Genomic DNA, 24,927 nt, shown 5'->3' on the forward strand with positions numbered 1-24,927 from the left:
GAACGAGTGATGTTCGACGGCGGCATCCATCTTTGTAATGTAGGCTACAAAATCTGCTTCAAAATCCCAGCGCTGTCGTCATCGTGTAAAGCCCGGCCCAACGTTTCTGATTGGTGCCGCGATTTCGGCGGATTTGAATGAGCTCTTTGCCAGACTAACTTTCAGAGCAAATCTAAATTTGCCGGAAGTTGTCTGGGTTTTCCCAGGCAATTAGGGTGCAGAAACTGAAGTGTGATCACGTTTATTTGATGCATCCAAGTTCTCATAACAAAACACTAAAGTTGTAAAGATTCGCCATTGTGTAAACCTGTCTGGGGCTTGTAACTATTAATGATTTAAAGAGCTGCGCATTGATTCTCTTTATAAACTCTTTAGCAGGCTCATTATGCGTGGTGCTGAAAGCTGATTGGTCCTTGGATCGTCTGGTCCCTGACAGATTCACAATAAAATGTTGTTTACTCGTAGAGCACTCAGGATTGTGTGTACATGTACGTTAAGGGGATTCTAAGCGTTTTTATGTCGTCGGCTCATCTGTCCGGTCTGTAGATGTTTGTAAAAAGCTGTGTGACGTGTGTATCTGTGCTAGACTTTTGTCTGTGGTCTAGTCAATCGAAATGCATGATTGAGTACATATTGGCGGATCTATAGTGGCATGCGTTGACTCTGAAGACATGCATGAATTTGAAAAGTTTACAATGTTTGTTTACTAAAAGGGACGACAGATTCTGCGACTACAATGATGGCTGCCAGATCTCTTTTAGGATATTTTAGTGCGAGATCAGTACTTAATTAAGAACATTTAATTTATTGAAGAGCAGATCAGGATTTCTTCTTATTTTCAAGAATAAAAAAACAAACAAAAAAAGCACCATTGATCTGTGTTTTCACGTGGCAAGCTTTGCTTTGCCTCACATTTTCATATTTCTCACGTTGAACAACGTTCATGCCTTTGATTGCATTACGGCCGAGAGGAATACGTTCTCTGACTTAGATGTTGTGTGAATGATAAAGCATGAAATCTTGTTTTATACTCGCTCAACATCAGCATCAACTTAAACTGGCTTAAACGGACTGTTAAAACACATCAGTAGAAAATTGTTCAATGGGGGTTCGATTTAGAAAATGTAAGAAAACGTTGCTTTTCTTTGACAGAGATTTTCATATTTGAAACCCTGGAGGACGGGGTCAATCTTAGATAAGCAGAATCCCAAATCTGTTATTGCCTTAAGAGACTTAGCTAATAACATTTCATAATAGTATCTGCATTGTGTTGCGTGTTAGTGTGTTCATGTTTTCTCTGAGTACAACAGAAACCAAATTGATTGAGACAAAGCGTGCAATATGTGACAGTAAACCCTTCGGTAATACTTGGTGCCTATCCGGACCCTTTTGCTTGCTTCCAGGTTTCCTTTAGTGCATGTAGGCTTTTTCTTCTTAACACTACGAAGAGAACGTGCAATAAATCCGACAAATGACAAGGAGCGTGATAGAGATTTTCTGAGAGTTAATGGGGTGTTTTTTTCTTCTTCTAATTTTCTTCAGTTTTATCATCAGTAGATCTTATGTTTTTGTGGAATCCACCTGGAGTTTATCTGAAGAAATCACCCATTGCCCTGAAGGTCAGATGTTTACTCTTTTTACAACTCTGTTAAAGTCGAAAGCTTTGTAAAACTTTTTTGGAATACGACATTTTCAGTAGGTGATTTTTCTATTTCCAAGAGTTCTCAAATTGATAGGAAGCTCAATAGTTCTTGATGTAATGGTTTTTGATAACTATTTCCAAGATGTTTAGATATTTTCAATTGGTTTACTTGGGTTGTAAGAAATCACCATATGTTGTATGATAATTCAGACTCCATTTGCAGTGTTTATTAGTGCAGTAAATACATCTGTACATGTTGCACACTCTATCTATCTATCTATCTATCTATCTATCTATCTATCTATCTATCTATCTATCTATCTATCTATCTATCTATCTATCTGTCTGTCTATCTATCTTTCCACCTATCTATCTATCTATCTATCTATCTATCTATCTGTCTATCTATCTTTCCACCTATCTATCTATCTATCTATCTATCTATCTATCTATCTATCTATCTATCTATCTATCTATCTATCTATCTTTCCACCTATCTATCTATCTATCTATCTATCTATCTATCTATCTATCTATCTATCTATCTATCTATCTATCTTTCCACCTATCTATCTATCTATCTATCTATCTATCTATCTATCTATCTATCTATCTATCTATCTATCTATCTTTCCACCTATCTATCTTTCCACCTATCTATCTATCTATCTATCTATCTATCTATCTATCTATCTATCTATCTATCTATCTATCTATCTATCTATCTATCTATCTATCTATCTATGTGTTTTTGAATTGCAAGTAATATGTCTCCATGTAAAACAGTTTCTTGTGTACTGGGCCAAAGGCTATTTTTTATTTATGAATTAATTTACAAGGAATTTAACTCATGATAACAGAGTAAAAATAGACTGTAGCTGTGACTGTCTTGTCTGTTAACCGTGTTAAGGGCATGTTCATTGAGAAAATGCCATCTTGGCTTTTCCCAACACATGTCTGATGATGTTGCATTTCTGAGCGGTTGGACTGTGTTCATTACTGTAAATGTGAAGCTGTACATGTGCCTCTAATGTGCAAAATGCATGAAGTACCTGTTTGTACGCATGAGCTGTTATTAGTGTCAAAGTTTACATTTACTGTATTGTCCCATCTTTCGTTTCTTATTTTGCTTCTTTTTTTTTTTTTTACTTGCAGGTATTTTTGTACCCTATTCACACAATATTAATAATCCTCCCTGTTTTAGAATAGAATTGGAAGTGAGGAAGATATTGACAAACAGTTTGTTACACTCAATTTCTTTTCTGCCTAGAGAAATGTGAAAAATAGTTATTACTTTTCATGTTATGAATCTGTCTTGTCCTCCAAGTTTTGTATGTTGTCTGTGTCGACCTCAAACTGGTCTTGCTCCCTGCCTTGTTTTTGTGCACTTCTATCTGTGATCATTCTCTTTCTGCCTGTTAAATTACTTTAATAATGTGTCAGAAACGATGTGACATTAATATATATATCAAATACTGTAATAATTCACTAGAAAGTAATATATAAGGATTTTATGTTTGTATGTTTTTGTTCATTTTGTTATGTCAGTAACAGAAAACGTCAAGACAAAACTAAGGACATTTGTTTGGAAGAAAATGGCATGATGTGTACTGTGTCCCGATTAAGAAGAAAATATAATGATGTAGCTGTTAGAGCTCAAGCAGACCTTATTGAATATAGTTTATTTATTTTAAACATGTACTGTCCTTGAGTGGTTTGTAATAACATCTATATATAACACATCAAAACTCAAATGATTGGATCTCCGTATGTAAAGGCTGCTGTCGGCCTATTGCTGTTCATTTGTATAAATCATGCAAATAGGACAGTAAAATGTACAGATCAGATAATTCACTCATCTTTCAAATAAATCCAGCAGTTGTTATGCCATCTAGTGATCACAAAAGTCAAGTTCAGAGAACTGTGTCGTGGTAAAATAGGTAAGTTTTGATTCGCATATGTTCAATACTGACAGTTTGCTATTCAGTAAGCTTTCCTTTTTCGTCAAAAATAATAAAAATAGAGAAACTATAAACTATTTTAAGGTTCTTAAATGGCACATATGCGTGTAAAATGTATATTTCTGTTATTATTTCTTGTTTAGTGCATCTTTACTGTCCTCGGCTAAAGTATTCATGACTGTTGTTTAAAACTCACTATTCTTTAAAAACTGAAAACACAACACTTTATTGCTTTGTACTGCATAACAGCTTTAAAGCCTGTAGCTTCAAAAAAGTAAAAAAAAAAAAAATATGTGCGTGAGTTTTTGGTTGTATGTTTGTAATTGAATTTCATCATCTGGACCCTATCCAAGACTGTCTTTGTCCCTATGTCATCTTGTCCTGAAATTAATAAGAGGTGTACCATAGGCTACATTTTCTTTTTTCGGATCTAATCCATTAACAAATTTAGTCCAGTAGAGCAAGACTTGATGACAACCTCCTTTCGAAATAGAAAACAAATAGATTTGTTGTTGTTTTTGGACTGTAAAAAAACGAATTCTACCACATAGGCTATCAGTTAGGTTATGACAACACCTCTCTCTCTACATAAGGATATTACACCAGAATTAATGGAAGAAAATACAAGAGTGAATTCCTTACGAGTCACAGGACATTTTTAAAGTGTAAAAGAAACTCGCCATACGTCATCCGCGACAAACGGGACAAACCGAGTGACCCGAGCCACGGGTACCGGTGACATCACGCATCGGACCCCGGCACGCGCCACCGCGGAAAGTCCAATCACAGCTCGCGCTTTACACCCATGAGCGCGTGCTACAAACAACCGCTGCCTCCTCGGCTTCCATTCAAACCTTCCCGACCGTTGATGATCAGTGTTTATAGTATTCAGTCAGCGTGACTTCACAGGTGAGCGGCTGCGTGTGAAAGTGAAATATTCTCTCTTCGGATACGAATTAAGGTCAGTGTGCGATGTATTCGATGACTTTGAACGGGTCGATGTTTAAATGAATATATTTCTGTCATTTTTGTGGCGCGAGCATTTAAGGGTCTGACACATCATGAGTCTAGCACTATCTAAAGACGTTTAAAACATGTTTTATTGATTCTTTATATATATATATATATATATATATATATATATATATATATACACCTTAAATAAAGTGATACATAATTAAAATACTTTAGGCTTGTTATTGATATAACGTTACCGTCCGATACTTATCCTTACTGAAATCGCTTGATACACGTTACGTTAACGTTACTTCTCAACTGAAAGCGAATTATGTTCACGAGTGTCTATTTACTAATCTTAGCAGTTCCTGAAATGTTTTTAAAAGCCGTTGAAATGTACCTAATTTCAGAAAAATGCAGTTTAAAACCACTCAACCTTTTAATTTCCATCTCCAAGTTGAGGCATTTAAACAAATAAAAGGTAAATGTGCTTGAAGAGAGATTATCGTCAAGAGACTTTTCAGACTTTTAAGGTTGTTTACCTCATTCTTTCAGAGTGAGTCTGGGATTCATACAGCTGTAATAATGAATCAAATTATGATTAGGAATGGCACACAGAGACGCTTTTGTGTCTTGTTGAGTGGGAGAGGTCATGAGATTGAGCTGTGGCAGGTATTTAGTGTCTAAACAGTAAGCTTTTTTCAACTTATGTCATTATTGTGCCTTTGCTTTTATAAGCCTATTCAGTTTCTTAAGCTTGGCTGCCTTCTTAACGGTTGAGTTTGTATATTTTAGTTGTCAGTGTTTGAATTCATTAAATGGTGTCTGATCCAGTTCTGTCTCATTCTCATGCACGTCCTCCCAGCCTACTCAGATGGTTTGCTGACACATAAACACAAGCTCGAAGGATTCAATGAATGAACTGTTGCTATGAAAAACATGTCAGTCAGTTCTCCATCACTCAAGTTATGATTGTGTTTTATATAGAGATGCACTGATACTTAATTAGGCTACTCTGCCTATACCAATAGCCGATTATTCAGAATAATATATCTGATACTGATAGTTTGAAATATCTCCCAAATAATGCAGCAAAGTACAGGGAACCCCCTCATTTTGTATCAGGCTATTACTATAGTATAATATGTTGAAATAGCACAAACTATTATATTTAACTGCTATTTATTTTCAGATGTAATAAATTATACTCAAATAAAAACTGAAATGTTTGTATGCAGCTCAGTTGCACATAAGGTCGTTTTCATAAACACTTGTCTTCATGACAAATGTATTCAAACATGTATATAAAAATAACAGTAAATAAATATAATAAACCAGTAAATAAGCTCCTCACTGGTGTTTTCATAGTTAACTAACGATCTGTGAACATTGGGTAACTTTCCGGAGGTAAATGCCACGTTAAGCGACATTGTTCACAAGCTGCTTGAAACACTCATTGAGCAATTACATGAGACATGATTTATTTCGGTAATACTCAGAGTGCAGGAGTTAAATCTTAACCAATTGTGAAATCTGGTTGCATCACACACATAAGGAGAATCTTCACAAATTTTATTCTTTAAAATCTCAAACCTGCACACACTACAAGATTTGATAACCGTGGCGCATCACACACTACAATATAATGAGGATGATTTAGCACCTCACGTGATCTCACGGGGAAGCGGATGTAAACTAAATGGAGACTGTGTCGCGTCAGCTTGCTGTAGACATTATATGATGAGGACACATTATAAAGGCAGTCGTGTTGTTGCCACATTTGCACCAGTCGTTCCTCCATCTCCGTTGTCCGCTGGAGCCGTACTGCTGCTTGTTGTTTTGCTGTCGCCATTTCAAAAGTTCAGTCACTTCCGTCTCCTTGTGGACTTGTCTCTCATTGGCTATTGTGGAAGTGCTGATTTAATAATAGTTTTAATCATTCTGATTTATACGGAGCCCCCCTAGTCCCACTTTGTCAAAAAAATTATTATAACTATCTTGTGGCCTCAAGATAAGTAACTCGTGGCCTCAAGATAGTAACTCGTGGCCTCAAGATACTATCTCGTGGCCTCAAGATACTATCAAGATACTTGAGGCCACGAGTTAGTATCTTGAGGCCACGAGTTAGTATCTTGAGGCCACGAGTTAGTATCTTGAGGCCACGAGTTAGTATCTTGAGGCCACGAGTTAGTATCTTGAGGCCACGAGTTAGTATCTTGAGGCCACGAGTTAGTATCTTGAGGCCACGAGTTAGTATCTTGAGGCCACGAGTTAGTATCTTGAGGCCACGAGTTAGTATCTTGAGGCCACGAGATAGTTATAATAATTTTTTTTGACAAAGTGGGACTAGGGGGGCTCTGTAGATTTAAAATCATATCAAACATATTTGATATTGTCAAGCCGGCCCGATGTGTCCGCGAGCAGATCGTGAGTTTAAGATTTGATAAACGCTCACATTACCAGATAATCTGGGCCGAACATTGGAACCGACCGATGCCCTGGACGCGATTTGGGCATAAATGGGGATTTATGTCGTTTTTTAAACTATTTTTTGTCACTTTTTTTTACTATTACACTTTTTTTGTTGTAATTGTTACGTTATCTTGCCCTAAATTCAACCCAAGAGAGATTTTCTTCACACACAGTCTGAGCTGTAGTCTGAACACGTTTTTCCGGCCCCTTTTGATTGACAGCCGAAAGTGAAAATACTTGCTTTTATCGTCCGATACCAATTATTGGCAGATACATCTGTGCTATTGAGCGAATGACATGAAACCGATCAAAACATTTCTCACATCTTAACCCTAAATCGAAATCAATATATTTTGCATAAAGAATGGTCCATTAAGATTTGAATTGAGACATTATTTGAAAGCCACTGAGCCATTCCTACAAATGTTTTTATTACGCTCATGTTGCCAGGAGTCAACAGTGTTCATTGAAATTGAATGAGTTTAGGTCTCATTACAGCAATGCAAACATTTTATTTAAAAAAAAAAAACAATTGTGCTCTTGACAGGATTTGGGTGGAACGTGCTTTATTATCATGAAAGTAATGTCATAAGTGCTTTTTTCTTTATGCCAAATAAAATTAGCTTTAACCGTCCTTTTTTGCCAGACACTGACTGCAGAAAACACACACAGATGATGGCCACAGATGCTCATATAGGGCACAACGATGCACAGTAAAGCAAACTGTGTTACTTTACACAACATGGCACAATTGCAACTATCCCCTCTCTCTCGCTCTCCCTCTGTTTCTCTCACTCAACCTCTTCTTCAATCCTGTATGAGTGTTGATGGTATCAAACAATGATCCTTTCATTGGAAAGAGGAAGTAAATCTCGCCTCTCTTCACATAATGAATAGCAGCGATTTCAGATTTATCACATAAAACCATTTTCATCATAAATACTGAACACTGTATTTCAGACCCACGATATTCAGTTCATGTTGTTGTGCAATGCTCTTACATGCTGCATTAGATTTGCTGGTTATAAGAGCATTCAGACTTGAGCTTGAATAACTCTCACTTTATTTACACTGTAAAGACAGCTGTGACTCACTCAACGCTCAGAAAAGATGGGTGTGGTGGGGCAATGTACAGAAAAATGAATGAAGAAAAAAAGGAGAGGCTAAAAATGTGTCGAGGCCATCAAGGAACGGTTTACCCAAAAATAACACTTTTAATTCATTCCAAACCAATGCCATATTATTGTAAGACAAAAGGAGGTCTTAAGCAGAAAAAATGCTTTTGTTTTCGAAACAAGGAAAATGGATAGACAAACTCTTAAAAACACCAGAAAACTGAAGAAGAAAAAGCTCATAAATAATGTTACTTAACATTGTGCATGACAAAAAGGCGCCATTTTTTTTAATTGAACTCAACTGCAAATAAGATTGGAGACTTAGCATTGATTAACAGCTTAAATTACAGTGTTTCTCCCACAAAGAATTAGATATAGGATTTAGATAGACTATTTAGAATTTCCTAGATAGAAATTACAGTGTTTCTCCCACAAAGAATTAGATATAGGATTTAGATAGACTATTTAGAATTTCCTAGATAGAAATTACAGTGTTTCTCCCACAAAGCTATTGCATTGTACAAGTGCAGTGTACAAAACAATAGTGTACACAACTTTTAATGGTGTTTTTTTCTGCCTTAGGAGCTTAACTGTAATATTAAAATTGAATATAATATCACCATCGACTTTCATTGTGCATCTCACAGGAAGAAAACAAATGATAAGATCTAAATAACAAAACCTTAATTTTAAAGCTTTATATTCTGGATAGCAGAGCAGAGTTGGGCAGCAGCGGATGATCTTAGACTGTCATGCATTTGCTGGCATTCATTGAGTTATTCATGAGATCCTTGAGAATGTATGAAAGGGATATTTGAGGCCTTGCTCTTATAGACACTGATGAGTGAGTGTGAATAATAAATGACATCTGCAGGAATAGCTTCCGTAGATCTTGCTCGGTGGGCGTTGTGTGCATGAATACAGTGCCTCTGAAATATTCCTGGATATTTGATCTGCTGTGCATATATGCAAACACTGGGGGTTATTTGACTGTAATACTCATATTGGTTCTGCATTCGTTTAGTTTACTGCTTGACACCATTTATGATCATAGCCTATATGTTGAATCTTATTGCTTCTTTTTCTGACTTTGTGGAATGTGTCACAATATGTCACCCATGTAATATAATATAATATAATCAATCACTCACAGCAGTGAGAACTGAGGTAAAACACTCTTCTATAAAGAAGCTTAATTTAGGCCCTTTCACACCAAGAACGATAACTATATTGTTTTCCACACCAGCACATGATATCGTTCTATCTATTCTAAGCACACTGTAATTTTGTCATCTGCCGTTTTAAATGCTTGAGCTCTTTAACCCTCTGGGGTTGTTCGGCCCAAATGGACCCGAATCATTCAAATAAAAAAATGTTAAAAATCACAGCTTCTTCGGAATGGTCCGAAATATGGTGACTTTGTTGGTATTTGGTATGTGAACACCCAAAAAAATTGGGGACAGGATGTGAACAGTCTAAGTGGTTGTAAAAAAAATAGTCACACTCAGGACCTTCGGGTCCAAATGGACCCCCATAGGAAATGAATGGGAAATTGGCAAAAATGTGAAAAAACTGAGTTTTTTGGGGCGTACAATCTACAAATCAGCCACAATCCATAAAAAAAGCACACAACAGTGAAGGGGAGAATCTATAAAACATCAAGAGTGCAAAACAGACACATCCACACACACACACACAAACACACACACACTTTTATACACATACACACTCATAAATTCAGATTACTGTACATAAATCTGTTTTGAATTTTTAAAAATCACAGCTTAATCGGAATGTTACGAAACTAGGTGACTTTTATGGTATTAGGTATGTGAACACACAAAACAAATGGGGACAGGATCTGAATAGTCTAAGTGGTTGTAAAAAAAATAGTCAAACTCAGGACCTTCGGGTTCAAATGGACCCCCATAGGAAATGAATGTGAAATTGTCAAAAATATGAAAACACAGATTATTCAATATGAAAACACAGACTATTCAAATAGAATAGTCTATTTGAATAGTCTAAGTGGTTGTAAAAAAAAAATAAAAAATACTCACACTTAGGACCTTCGGGTCCAAATGACCCCCATTGGAAATGAATGGGAAATTGTCAAAAATATGAAAACAGTTTTTTTGTGCATACAATATACAAATCAGCCAGAATGCAGAAAAAATGACTCAACGGTGAAGGGGTGAATCTCTAAAACATCAAGAGTGCAAAACAGACACACACACACACACACACACACTGTATTATATATTTATAATAATCTGTATTATAAAGTAAAACTGGCACTTCAAATTACCATTTAAACCAAACAAACAAACAAAAAACAAGACAAAAATAGTCTTTGAGAATCTGTTATTATATTTTAAAAATCAACAACCTGAAAAAAAATTGGTATATATTTGCAAAAATTACTAGAATCCCCAAGCCTTTCTACAGAGAGCTGTAAATCCACTAGTGGTAAAAATGTGCTATTGCGTGATAAAAATGCTCAGTGTGTCCACCAGATGGCATCTATATTTTTTTTTAAATTGCTTTCATGAGGCCTAGGCTTCACTCTAAAATGTAATACAGCTTTGATAAAAAAAAAAAAAAAAAAAAAAAAAAAAATCTATTATGTTCAATGGGAAAAAATGGCTCATAATTATTGCATAAATATTAATTATAAATCATAAAATATCTCAAAACACCAAAAAAGAAAAGAAAAAAAATTATAGAAAACAAGTTAAAAATAAAAATTATGATTTTCTTTTTTAAAATATGAATCCTGCCCTTTGGGTCCATTTGGACCCGAACACCCCAAGTGTGACTGTTAAACGAACAACCCCAGAGGGTTAAAGGGTCATGAAACCCTAAACCCAATTTTCTGAGATTTTAACAGAGGTATGTGTGTTGAACACCATTGAAGACAATGTTAGCATCTGTTAGATTTAATAGTAGGGGGAAAATAGTTACATTTTAGTTTTTTCCCGGTGTTTTTGTCTTCCGGGTTTAAAATCTTCATAGTGTCCGCAGTGCACTGTGAGTGCTTTGATGACTCATCATCGGTGTCTCATAATTATTCATGAGACTGAGTTTTCTTATCCTATGAGAAGACACTGTCTCCTAATTATTAATGACACCACATGGATCTTTCCAATGACAGGCATGTCAAACTGTGATATCGCGCACGACGCGCAGTATATGAGCAAAAGTTCCAGTGCATATCTTTCCCTGCGATGCTGCCAGGGCTAGAGTCTGGCTGCGGGCGGTTGGTTGGCCATCAACCACAGACACATCTAAACTATGTGTGTGTAGCAAGCAGTTTTGTAACGAGAGAGCTTCGAGAACTGGAGAATGGTGGACTTCGGCCTTGTTCACCAATCCAAGTTGCGTCTTGCGAGCGATGCGGTACCAAGCAAGTCCCGAGGACTTTTCTATCCCTTCAGAGGTGTGTGTGTGTGTGTGTGTGTGTGTGTGTGTGTGTGTGTGTGTGTGTGTGTGTGTGTGTGTGTGTGTGTGTTGCCTAAAATGTAAACCTGACCGTTTTACTTGCCTTAGTTTTGTTAAACCTCTGGGGTCGACAAACCCGCCGGCGCGTTTTGCTGGATTTTTTTCACGTAGCAGCAAAATAGACTTAAAATACTCCGTTATTTATGGTCATACAGACTTAAGAAATATGAAAGAATAAACTGTTAAATGTCTACTTTTGTATGTGTCCACTTACAATCGAAACAAAACTGTGTGCTTTTATAAAATAAAGAAAATAAACAGGATGTGCTTTCTGCCTCCGTCTCCGTGAACTTTTTTTCGGGAGCACGTCTCTAAACTTAAACAAAACTCAGCGAGTAATTCACCCAGGCAAGAGCAGTATATCTTTATAATCATTTTAAATGAATTATTTTCAAATATATGCATGTATAGTGTGAATATATATTTTATAATGACAATATAATTGTACATGAACACTAATATATTTTAAATAGAATTACGATTACTGTGTAGGCTAATATAGGCCTATGTTGCAGGGCATTCAGTTACTTTTGAAAGGACAAACATAAGATGTCAGTGTATTTCATTAGACTTTAACTTTGCCAGCTATAAAAAATCTAGCTTTTCCTCACGTTTTACCACTGATTTTTAGTGACAGTTGATATGCATGGGCCACTGGCCAATGACAGTTATCCCGCCCTGCCCTCTCCTCTCCCCTGCCGTGCCATACCACACCCACTCCCCTCCCTTCTTCTCACAGCCATCCACGCCCATTTAAGTTGCATTTTTTAAAAAGATTGTGAGCTAGACTTGAGCTGAAAGAGGGGGGTTTCATGACCCTTTAAAGCAGGATGGATTTTGATTCACTGTCAACGTTTGTGTTGTTCATCAGCTGGAAAAAATTGTTCAAAAAGTGATTCCAACGATATAATTTCCATGTGCCGTTATCGTTATAGTTGTGGTGTGGACTCTGCTGTTCTTTTATTTGTAGAACGATTTGTTTTTATCGTTATTGTTATCGTCCTTGATGTGAACAGGGGCCTTAAAGGGTTCTGTTAGGCGCTTCATATGATAATTTTATGGATTTTAATTAGATACTTCATTTAGTTTTAATTAATTCTTCAGTTTAAATAAATTCTATGTATTAAACAGCTCATAAACACTTCACTAGAGAGAAAAAAATGAAGTAGCCTGTTAAACATGAAAGTACTATGCAGTTATTTGAGACATTTCTCCTTATATAGAACCTTTTTGGCATAAAGGGTTCTTCAAAATTTAGGCATTACCCTATAGTTCTATATAGAACCCCATTGAACCATTCCTTATTAAGAGTGTATTAAGGTGTTTTGTGATTGTATGTAATCATGGGAGGCTGGTTGTGATGTCACAATATGGGCAAAAATAGCCATCCGATGTATTGATCCCTTGTGTTATTAGGCTAATGTTGCAATGTCAGATTATGCTCTTTAGCCCTGGGTAGATGATCCACCTTGTCCCTCTTTATTAATTGTCAAACAGACATGTAAATCTTATTATTATTAATACAGGGTTTAATTTAGGGACCTGGGTGGCTTCAGGACCACGGACAGCTTCAACCAGTGACACAACCCCCCACTTCCCCAACCATGCATTCATGTCATACATATTTACTATTCAATATATTCATATTTTGAATTATTTTTCATTTTTATATTTTCAGGGTTTTTTTGTTTAATTTGAGTAATTTATTATGTGTTTTTTATTTATTTTTTACTATTTTAATTTCATGTAACTTGATTGTGACGAGGCTTCGGTTCCAGTTGTATTAGTTGTACAAAAACAAAAAGCTGTCCGTTATGCTGCTTGATATAGCAAACTGTTTTTGTTATCATATTTAATTAATTATCGTAATCATAAACATACTGGTTTGCAGCACAAATTATTTGATCATAAGCATTTTTTTATTCTTCCCGTTATTTACCTATAGTGGCAAATGAATCGGAAGTGCCCACACTATCATAGAAAATAGCTTACTGAATGCAAACAATTCATTTAATTAATTAATGACAATCTTTAATTTTAAAGGAATAACCATCCCCCCAAAAAAGTATATTATATCATTATTCACTCATGAAATTAAGTAGTTATTCACTTTATAATCTCCCCCTCACAATTCTCATTCATGCTTAAAGGAACGTTGCACCAAGTGCCATTAAAGGCTAATTGCATTGGTTCTTGTGTGTCACATGATTGATCACAGTGCAGCTTGGTCATCTCTGGCGGAAAGTGATAGAATGACTTCAATTTCAGTCAGTTCCTCACACAAAGCTCATCAAGACTTTGAATTAAGCACACAAGTTGGGGGTTTTTCCACTTTAAAATGTCCTAGTATGGAAAACAGTTATATTTTTATATTGTATGTTATTCGATCTACGTCATCAATGTTCGCGGCGGCCATTTTGTTGACATAGAAACCACGACAACCGGCAGTCTGTCAATTGACAAGCGAGGCAGCGTCGGTATTATCCATGGTATTATCGCTGTATTTTTTTTTTTAAACAGCGCGATGGTGTGTTGTGTCATACAAGGCTGTTCCAACAACAGCAATAAGAACCCCGAAGTTAGTTTTTATGCGATACCGACTGTCAGAAAACATGAAAGGAAGGAGACAGAGGAGTTGAGCCAGCGCAGGAGAGACTTGTGGCTAGCTAGGATAAATAGGCTAAACTTTCAGCCAACTCCCCACAGCAAAGTCTGTTCCCATCATTTTATCACATATGGTTAGCTGTAAGCAGTGGCTGAAACTGCTCTTTCAAATAGAGAAAGCTGCCATAAATTGAGACAATTATTAAATTAGTATTAATACGATATTGTCCTTTGTGGGCTTAAGTTAGCCAGATCCCCAAAACACAGTTGATACCTACACTGAGAGTTTCAGTATCATGCAGTAATTTGCAGTTAGTAGTTACAGTAGCTTACCGATGAACATATAGGGCTGGCATTGATACTAAGGTAGGGAATTAGTGCTTGTATGATGTGTTATTTTGTTACAGCGCCTTCAGCTCCTGCGAAGTGTATGCGGATACTGTATGAACGAGATATAAATATCCGGATACGTTACGGCTGGCAATAAGGACGGATCTTTACTTAAAGCTGCAGTCCGTATCTTTTCCTCTTTGTCGCCATCTCTCTGTTCGAAATCTGTAACTGCAGTGATTCGCGGAATTATTATCTTTACGTGGGTTGTAAATCGGCATGAAACAGCGCGGATGAACACAGTGCTTTGAGGCGAGTGCTGCTGTCAGTCACCGCGCTGTGTGGATACTGTCATACAGAATCACAGATTCACTTTTTGAAAGTTTGACCAACATAAGAATTTTCATAAGAAAATGTCTTCTGAACAAGTAAGTAAAATCCATTTTTGTTCTGACCAACTAAGGGGGAAAAGCATTCGACATGATAAGCTTCGTTAGATTTAATTATAAATAGCAATCTCCATAATAGAGATTAATTATAAATAGCAATCTCCATAATAGCAAAACGAGAAAGGTACAACAAAGGAAACTCCATAACTGTGTGAATTAAGAAAACGTACTGTTACACGATTGAACTATTGAAATGTCTTACTTGTTCAGCAGAAAAAAGCCGTCTCTTCTTCCGTTTTGAACCCCTTCAAAACACGGAGTTCACGCACTTTTCAAAAGCCCCGCCGATGTTTAAATCCTTGTGTTCGCATGAGACGGTTTCTTTCTCTTTCTCTAGCCACCTTAAATCCGAAGTACGAAGTCTTTTGGGTTTTATTATAACTGCTGAATCTTCAGTTGACACTGATGATTGTTGTTTGGATCTTTCTGGATGCCATAAGTTTAATTATGTAAAGTGCTGCTGCCTATACATCTAAACATCTCGTCACTCGCAGTATAGCCGGCTAGCCGAAACTCCTTCTTTATGTGTACGGGTGTGACGTCATGACGCAAAGACATGCTCGAATCTCCCGCGGAAACCCACCAGTACCACTGGAATTAAAATCATTATTACAAGCTAACCGCTTTGAATCTAGCTATGGCAAGCAGATAGTTTTGACCACTGGCAGAATAAGTTTTTTTTAATATAATTATTTTGGATTATTTTTAACTTAAAAAAGTTACGGACTGGAGCTTTAAGGCTATTGGGTCTATTTGATATGGGTCCACACCAATCAAGCTTATCTTCTCTTGATACCGACGAGACGAAGCCATTAGGCTAACGTTACTGCTCCCCTCAACTCAAATCTGCGCGCGGCTAGCTAGGGGCAGGACAGTTGTCATGTCAACAATATGGCCGCGGTTAGCTACTTCCGGTATTTGCGAATATACTGTATCTCCTTTTGTGTTCCATGCAAAAAATAACACCATATGAGTTTAGTCAAAGTCACTTTAAAGGGATTGTTCACCCAAAAATGAAAATTGTCATCATTTACTCACCCTCAAGTTGTTCCAAACCTGTATGAGTTTCTTTCTTCTGTTGAACACAAAATAATATATTTAAAGTATTTTGGGAACCAGACAGTTGATGGACCCCATTGACTTCCATAGTATTCTTTTTTTTACCTACTATGGAAGTCAATAGGGTTTGTCAACTGTTTGGTTACCAACATTCTTCAAAATATCTGACCCACACTCACAAAAACTCATTCATATGCTTAGTTTTAATGTCACCTTTCACCCACTTTTGGATTTGTGCAGAAATCTGGGCTGTTGTTAGACGTTACACACCTCTATATTTACCAAATCTGTCTCTCTCACGGATGGGGTCCAATGGGTCGAAATTGTGAAATTTCCATCAAACAAGTAATCGCCCATGATCTTTTGGTTTTGGGTTTATGACCATTTGAATGTTCTGATGCTGTTCAGTGTTAGTGTGTGTGTTTAACAGCATGGAAGATTGACTGCTTGTTTTTCTTGTTTAGAAACAAAGCTTCACTGACACATCGCAGAGGAGAAGAAAAGAAGAGGAGGAAGTGACATCATAACTTTCTATTTCATTCTGTCAGTATGAGGCTGAAGCAGGATGTGAGTCCAGTAGTGGTCGTCATATTCAGATTGGTGGTTTGGCTTTATTCTCTCATCTCTTACCTGCCGTACCTGTTGCTGAGATCGTCCGAATCGCAATCGTTCTCCGAGTGTTCGCGGAGGGTGAAAGGCCGTTCCCTGAGCGCACATCCGTCGGGACCGTACCGGGATGTCGGAGCACTGAGGGCGCTGGCAATGTGCCTACAGCCCGGGGTGAACACACTCGATCGAGTGTTTGAATCAACCGTAAGCCGCCATCCTGACCTCGACTGCCTGGGCACCAGAGAGTTGCTGAGCGAGGAAGACGAAAGTCAGGAGGATGGAAGAGTCTTCAAGAAGGTGTGTATCGTCTGAAAGTCCATGCTATGCTTCGGTCCTTCAAAAGTCTTGGATGTGTTGAAGGAGCAGAGCAACGCTTTTGTACCCCCCCCCCCCCATTAAGCACTTTAATTTAGCGTGAGCAATCCAGCAAAAAACAGATTCGAAACCCCGCTTCACTGCTGCTCACGCGCCGCTCCTGCTCGACGCTCACGCGCTGCTCCCGGTGTGAATGCACTCATTGATTAACATGCACGCCGAAAAAAATACGCGCCGCTCACGCATGCGGTGTGAAACGGCCGTTAGATACATGCCATCGTGTAGGCTACACATAAATCTCTGACCCATCGGCCATTTTGATGGAGAAAAATAAATGTGATTTCACACAAAAATTGCCACAAAAAGTTTTAACAAGAACTTGAGTAGGCAAATAAAAGAAAATAAAGACTCTAAAATATTTATAGAAGATTTACCCGGTAAAAACTTGTTTTTAATTATTCAGTTTGGGTGAAAGTTGTGTATTATATAAATTAAAAAAAACTAAAGTAAACTAGCCAGAAAATATATATAAACGTTAGTTCATGTAACGTTAACACACAGACAGCTACAGGCTAGCACAACTTAAATCAAACCCGAGTGTGTGGTTTATTTGTGTGTTTTGTTTTTTATCCGCGGAGTTGCGGTCTTGTAAACATCGAAAGTATGACTGAAACTAATAGATTGGAGCCATTTTCTGGGTTGTTTTGTTGTATTACATTTAACTTATATGCGAATGTTGTACACCTCCCCATTACAAACTTTCAAGACTATCAATGTTATAAAATGACCAACTTCTAAAAACAAATGTATAGTTGTCTTTGTAAAGAATTGCTCGCTTATATATAATGCCGAAGTCATATTTCAATGTCTTTGGAAAACAAGAAAAAACACAAAATGACTTAAGCAATTATGCTATGAGGCTAACGATATGTAGCTTTGGAGCCGCTGCTGTGACACTGTTTACAAACGCTTCCAGTGTGAATACTCTCGCGCGTCTGCAGCTGCAGTGATGATGTTACGCTGACGCGCTGCTCAAATGCCGCTCACGCTTGCGATGTGAAACCTATGTGTGAAACGGCCGTAAGGCTGCATCGAAAGGTAACTTCGCGTCTACTGCCATGTTTGATCCATAGGTATAAACAAACTGCTTCGGTGTGTCGCATAGACGCGTCATCGTCTTGCTGCTCCCTCCCCGTTCTGTGATTGGTTCCCTAAATGAGGCGAAAATTTGGTCCATGGTATCCATACCGCCTTTCAGCGTGAATAAAATCGCGCTGCGGGAAGGCAGTATGGGGAAACCCAGACTAATATTACATAATATTTTTTAATGTTTTTTGAAAGAAGTCTCTTCTGCTCATCAAGGCTGTATTTATTTGATCAAAAATGCAGTTAAAACTTAGCCTGGTAATACCAGACTCTGCTACTTCACTTTGCTTCGTACACAGAGTCTGGGATAGCATAATAGAGAAGTGTTTTCTCTCTCGCTAGGGGGCGCGTACTGAAGTTTAAAATCATTGGTTACCCGTAAGCCAATCAGATAAGTTTGTTTATGACGTATGTTATGCGCCGACACAGCCGCATCGAACCACAGACATCATGCATCGAACTCAAATCTATGATCGAACTTCCACTGTAAACACTTGATGATGCGAGCGAAATACCCGAGTGAACATGGCTGTAAACGACTTTTTTGATCTGTGAGTGATGTAATAGAATGACTGCTGCGCTTGACAGGGCACAAACGAGCAGAGAGAGAGAGAGAGAGAGAGACCCGGCCGCGCGCGCGCACTCCCACGTCTACAAACAACACGAGCGCTGTCTTGCTCTCTCTCCCTCGCGCATATTCATAAAAATCAATCGACAAGATAGTAAGAGGTCGGAAGACCGCGGTTTCACGTGGAGCATTTGGAGATTTTTTAGAGATTATAGACTCTAGGAACAACATCTCAATGAACAACATCTCAACTATAAAGGCCTGTCTCATATAAGTTAGACGCCTATCTCAAGTACAAGCCGGTGCAGTTCGACGATTTGGGCAAATAAAAGCCCGGGCTATTATTTGAAGTTTTACGGTATTTAAGACCTGGAAAAGAAAAGAGACACTGACCTGTCAAAAGGCTCCCCAGTTTCTCGCTGACGATCGGTAATAGTTGATAAATTAAACTTTTCCCAAAGGGAGTAGGGCCACAACATCACCTCCATTCAAAATGTTTAATACACACTCTTCGTGTTCGGGCTTCAGTTTGCTAATGCCGGGAATATTCTCCACAACAGAGCGAATTGCATCCGCGTCTCCATATCAGCGGTCGTTTTCGATTTCCCTGACCTAATCTTAAACACGGCGCTTACCGACTACGTCACGGCTTTCAGCCCGCCCTCTGTTCGTTGATTGGCCAGGCTGTTTTCAGGCCGGTGGAAAACAGAAAGATAGGCTGCTATCTCAGACTGACTACAGGAGCGAAATGAAATTAGCGGAAGTAGGAAGTCTGACGTAGTCAGGCTAGTTAAAACTAGGGCTGGGTAAAAAATATCGATTTCTCGATATTAATCGATTCTCATTTTTACGAACCGATATCGATTCTTAAATCTCAAGAATCGATTAGTCATCCTGTTTTCTTTTGATGAATGAATGGAACATTGTAGCGCGCATCCCATCCAATAAATTGCAATAATCTTCGTGCTTTGTTACTATTGATACTAAATAAATTATCAAATTACGTCCATTTTCTTACGAAATTCAAAAACATATACCGTTTTGGCGCTGTGGCGTGAGATCGCTCTGGCTCAGCTCAAGAGAAACAGCAGCGCGGAGTGCACATGATCTCCTCTTCTGCCTTAATAATACCAGTTACAGTGCAAAATAAACATGAATGAACGTCTGAAAGTGTGTTAAAAGACAGAGTACAACTTATCGAAATCCGTATCATGTCACATGGAATCACTCAATCAGTGTTTCAACTTGTAAACAATGTCATGTAACGTCACATTTATCTCAGAAAAACCATATGTAACCATAAACTCGTTAGTCAGCTAGAAAAATTAACTCTAAAGAGGAGCATTTTGCTAAATATATGCACCATATTACATATTCATTATAATTTTTAATGTTCTTCGATATTTAATGCATGTTTGAATAAATCTGGCAAGTTTTTATGACAGCCACCATTTAAATGTTTATATTTCATATAACTTTATTAATATAAAAATAAATAAAAGTGTAATTTAAGTGTTTGTATAGCTACAAATCAGTTAATTTTTACCTTCAATATTATAGTAGGCTAATGAAGCCTAGTAGGCTACAACTGACTCCCATAGTTTACAGCATTAGTTAAGAGATTTGTTTTCCTTGAGAAAATTTGCCATGTATTGTACCTGATATCCAAAATAATCAATATTGAATCGAATCGAATTGCAAGCTTGTGAATCGAAATCGAATCGAATTGTGAAATTTGTGTCAATACCCAGCCCTAGTAAAAACAGTGAAGTATTATTACAATTTAAGACAACTTTTTTCTATGTGAATATATTTTAAAATGTAATTTATTCCTGTGATCAAAGCTGAATTTAAAGCATTATTACTCCAGTCTTCAGTGTCACATGATCTTTCAGAAATCATTCTAAAAAGATGATTTGCTGTTCAGTTATTATTGGGGCGCCATTAAAAATAATTGTTTTTATTATTATCAATGTTAAAAAGAGTTTTTTGCTGCTTAATATTTTTGTGAAGCCGTGATGCATTTTTTTTCCCTCAGAATTCTTTGATGTTTAGAAAGTTCAAGACAAGAACAGCATTTATTTTATTTAAATCTTTTTTTAACATTGCAAATGTCTTTACTGTCACTTTTGATCAATTTAATGCATCCTTGCTGAATAAAAGCATTACTAAAAAAAATTACACTTAAAAGTATATTCACATAGAAAACAGTTGTCTTAAAGGGGTGGTTCAGGATTTTGGACATCGGGCCTCATTTCCAAGTTAGCCTGGGTGTTATTTATCAGTGGAGACAGTTTTCCAAAAATTTCATCCAGTCCTTCCAGTTGCATAGTTTGCCAGTGCTAGGCTAGCGCGAGTCAACGGTATCTGCTAGCCTGCCATTAAAAACAGTTTTACCCACTCCACAGTACATCAAAAGCAAATAAATTATAACGCCAGTCGCCAGACTATCGATGTAAATGTCTGTTGAGAGAATAATGTTAGAAATCAAACTACTCTTGCATCTCACTGATCGCATTACATTTACAGGAACTAGTTTCTCAGCAGCGGCGGAATTTTACTTTGCCGAAAAGTAAACTAGGAACAGAAGCGCACTACAGTCGGGACTTAATTGTACTACCTCTCTCTACCTCTCAATTCAATTCAATTCAATTCAATTCAATTCAATTCAAAGGAGCTTTATTGGCATGACTTATACAGTATTGCCAAAGCATTGGCCATTACATAGGCAATGAACAAATAATCAATAAATTAATAATGTAAACAAATGCATGAATACATTACATTTATATCATAATGAATCAAAATGAAATATATAAAAAAAAAACACAGTTTTGAACCAACATTCAGACTTTAGTTTTGTCCACTGGCTGACTCACGTAGTTTGTGGCAGGCTATTACATACTTTGCTGCTGTTGTGATTGAGCAAGAGTTTTCTCCCAAAATATGAATTAATTTTTCAGAATTTGGCAATGCCATAAAATTTGGTTCTAGCTGTTGAAATCTAGTGAAATAGTCCAATCTAATGCTTTGATAGTGATCGCAGTGTATGAGGAAGTGTTCTTCTGTCTCCACCTCTCTCTGAGAACACAGTCTCTGCTCTCTCGGCTGCCATCTCTGCCGGTGCCGGCCTCTCTCTACAGCCAGACTGTGGTCACTCAGCCTGTATCTGGTTAGGGTCTTTCTCACTTTATGCTCTTTCACACAGCTCAGGTATTCTGCTCTCTCTCTCTCTCTCTCTTTCTCTCTCTCACTTTCTCTCTCGGTTGCCTAGGTAAGTTAATATCACTCCGCCGCTGCTGTAGACTGTGCTAGAGGTCTGCACGGGCTTTAAACTGAAGCCCGAACCCGGCCCGTACCTGCAATCATTTAACCCGACCCGACAATTACATTTACATATTAAGCCCGAACCCGACCCGAACCCGAGGTCCATTCTGTTTCTCACAGCAAATACGCGCGAGAGCGGTAGCACATGCGCAAAACAGTTTTGTGATATAAATGATATGATAAAATAAAACAAATAATTAAAAAAAATTATATATATATATATGTATATATATCATTATCATTATATTTGAGAGAGAGAGCCTGACTGTGTATGCACATATTGCACATCTGCGCACGTATATACTTTCTCTCTCTCGCGTGCCGGTCACCACAACACAGCAAGCAGGCAAAGCACACGGCACGCAAACTATATATAGCCTATTTAGTTTTTCTTAGTTAAACCCGAACCCGAGGCTGTTCATTAAACATTAACCCGAACCCGACCCGAAACCCGCACATTTTTCGGGACCCGTCGGGCTCGGGTCGGGTAGCAGACCTCTAGACTGTGCTAATAAATACAGGGAACAAAGTATAACTATTGCAATGCGATGAAAGGGTAGTTTGATTTCTAACATTATTCTCTCAACAGACATTTACATCGATAGTCTGGCGACTGGCGTTATAATTTATTTGCTTTTGGTGTACTGTGGAGTGGGTAAAACTGTTTTTAATGGCAGGCTAGCAGATACCGTTGACTCGCGCTAGCCTAGCACTGGCAAACTATGCAACTGGAACGACTGGATGAAATGTTTTGAAAACTGTCTCCACTGATAAATAACACCCAGGCTAACTTGGAAATGAGGCCCAATGTCCAAAATCCTGAACCACCCCTTTAAATTATAATCATATTTCACAATAATACAGTTTTGACTGTATTTTTGGTCAAATTAATGCAGCCTTGATGAGCATAAGATAATATAAAAAAATCTATATTCAAAAATGGGGCCTAAAGTTAATGAGCTGATGTCATAAATGTGATGATTTCTGAATCACATGTTTTGATAACTTTATAAATGGTCTGAGTGGAGTGGACTAATAAGGGAGGTTTGTTTTGTGTTGCGTGGGTGTATGTGTCTACATAATACATTAAACTCAAAAGCACAGAGAAAATCTTGTTTTCCATGTCATGACCCCTTTAAGTCAACCAGCCTGTAACAAACTGCCCTGCAGCATGTGAATGATCTCTCAGTTCTGATGGTAATCCTATTGTCCAGCGCTGGAGCAGCTCATATAGTAATAATATTCTCCTGTGTTGCTGCTGTTACTTAACTAAAGCTGCAAAACATGTGCTGCTGTTGTGCAAGATGAAGGGCTTGATTATGCATCCCACACAACCGCTGCTGGGTGTTTCTTTCTGCTTGGTGTATTGCTTTTGTTCTAACATTGTTTAAGAGAGTGCTCTATTTGTACACTATTCTGGTTTGAACATCCAAAAACACAAACCTGATACCTGATGCACTTTTGATGCATTTTATTTTCCTCCTGAAGGGACCATTTTCCATCCTCTTTTGAATTTATCAGGCTGCTTTTATATCTGTATCTTCAATATTATTATTATGTAAATGACTAGAAATCGTTTGGATGTAAAAATAATGACAACTTGAACTTCCTTGCTAAGTTTCTGAATACTGAACAGGCATCGATATACATAAATGCTGAAATATACTGTGTAAATATAGACTGTGGACGGATTTTCCAGTTAATTTGTCCTGTGTGCAAAAAAAAATCATCACAAATTTTACATTTAAATGCTTACAAAGAGGCATGGGTATTATATAGCAGTACAACAGGAGAGAAAAAAGAATTATACTGTTCTCAATAATAATAATACTTTGTGTTTGTAAAATTTAAAGTATGTCTACATAGTACATTAATCTTGATCACATCAGAAAACAGATTTTTCTTGCTATTTTGAAGAGTTTTAACTTTTTTTTTATTAAGCAACATTACCCAGATCTTTAATTGTAAAGGTCAGACAGAGGGTTTAAAATGTACAACTATAGGTGTGTCCCCATTCGCTATTCTATGCCTTTTTGTAGTATAAATAGTGTGAGTAGTGTGTTCACTGTTATAACTTTTTGACTAATTTTTCAAATAAAAGATTTCCTGTATCATAAATCGATGAACTTTTGCTTGCAACAATGAAAAATGCCCTAATCCCTCGAAGTTAAAAAAAAAAGGTCACCCCAGATAAAAAATAGGAACAATCATACAACAAAAGTTACTGCTTGTAACTTCTACAAGTGTGCTAATAAGTAGCACTTCGTGACTTTCTAGAACTGTTTAGAACTTTCTGGAATTTTCTGGAACTGTTTAGAACGTTCTGGAGTTTTCTGGAACTGTTTAGAATTTTCTGGAGTTTTCTGGAACTGTTTAGAACTTTCTGGAGTTTTCTAGGACTGTTGAGAATTTTCTGGATCTTTCTAGAACTGTTTTTTTCAAGAACAATCCAGCTTTATAAACAAACAACTCAACTTGATATTTTTTGATATTCGTTTAAGCAGTAATATAATATGATATAAGCAGTAATGTTTGTTATATGGTTGTTCCCATTTTTTAAACTTCAAGGAATTAGGGACTTTTTCATCGTTTTTAAGCAAAAGTTCATCGATGTATGATACAGGAAATCTTTTATTTGAAAAATAGTCAAAAAGTTATGACCCTAATGTTCACACTGGAAATTCCAAAAGGAAAAAGTGCTCTTGAAATTCCCGGATGAATGTTGGACACTTCATGCTCTGAACTGTCACAGTTTTAGTTACGTAGCAGAGAGGGAGGAGCTTTCAGACAAAATAACCTTATAAAGTTCATACACTACACAGTGTATAAGTGCATTTGTGCAAAGTGTATAGTGCATAAAGTGGGACACAAG

At 37.2% G+C, this 24,927-nt stretch overlaps 1 protein-coding gene across 1 annotated transcript in view; it reads left to right on the forward strand.

Annotated features, from left to right (window-relative positions):
- Window positions 1-16,554: 16,554 nt before the first annotated feature.
- Window positions 16,555-24,927, forward strand: part of acsl3a (acyl-CoA synthetase long chain family member 3a) — a 27,012-nt gene continuing 18,639 nt past the window's right edge. The window contains exon 1 of the mRNA XM_056238594.1: window positions 16,555-16,996. Coding sequence (XP_056094569.1) covers window positions 16,640-16,996 — 357 coding nt within the window. The 5' untranslated portion in view covers window positions 16,555-16,639. The remainder of the gene's footprint in view (window positions 16,997-24,927) is intronic.

The sequence above is a fragment of the Rhinichthys klamathensis genome, unplaced genomic scaffold, assembly GCF_029890125.1.
Source record: "Rhinichthys klamathensis goyatoka isolate OS25496 unplaced genomic scaffold, OSU_Roscu_1.1 h1tg000527l_1, whole genome shotgun sequence".
Taxonomy (NCBI): domain Eukaryota; kingdom Metazoa; phylum Chordata; class Actinopteri; order Cypriniformes; family Leuciscidae; genus Rhinichthys; species Rhinichthys klamathensis.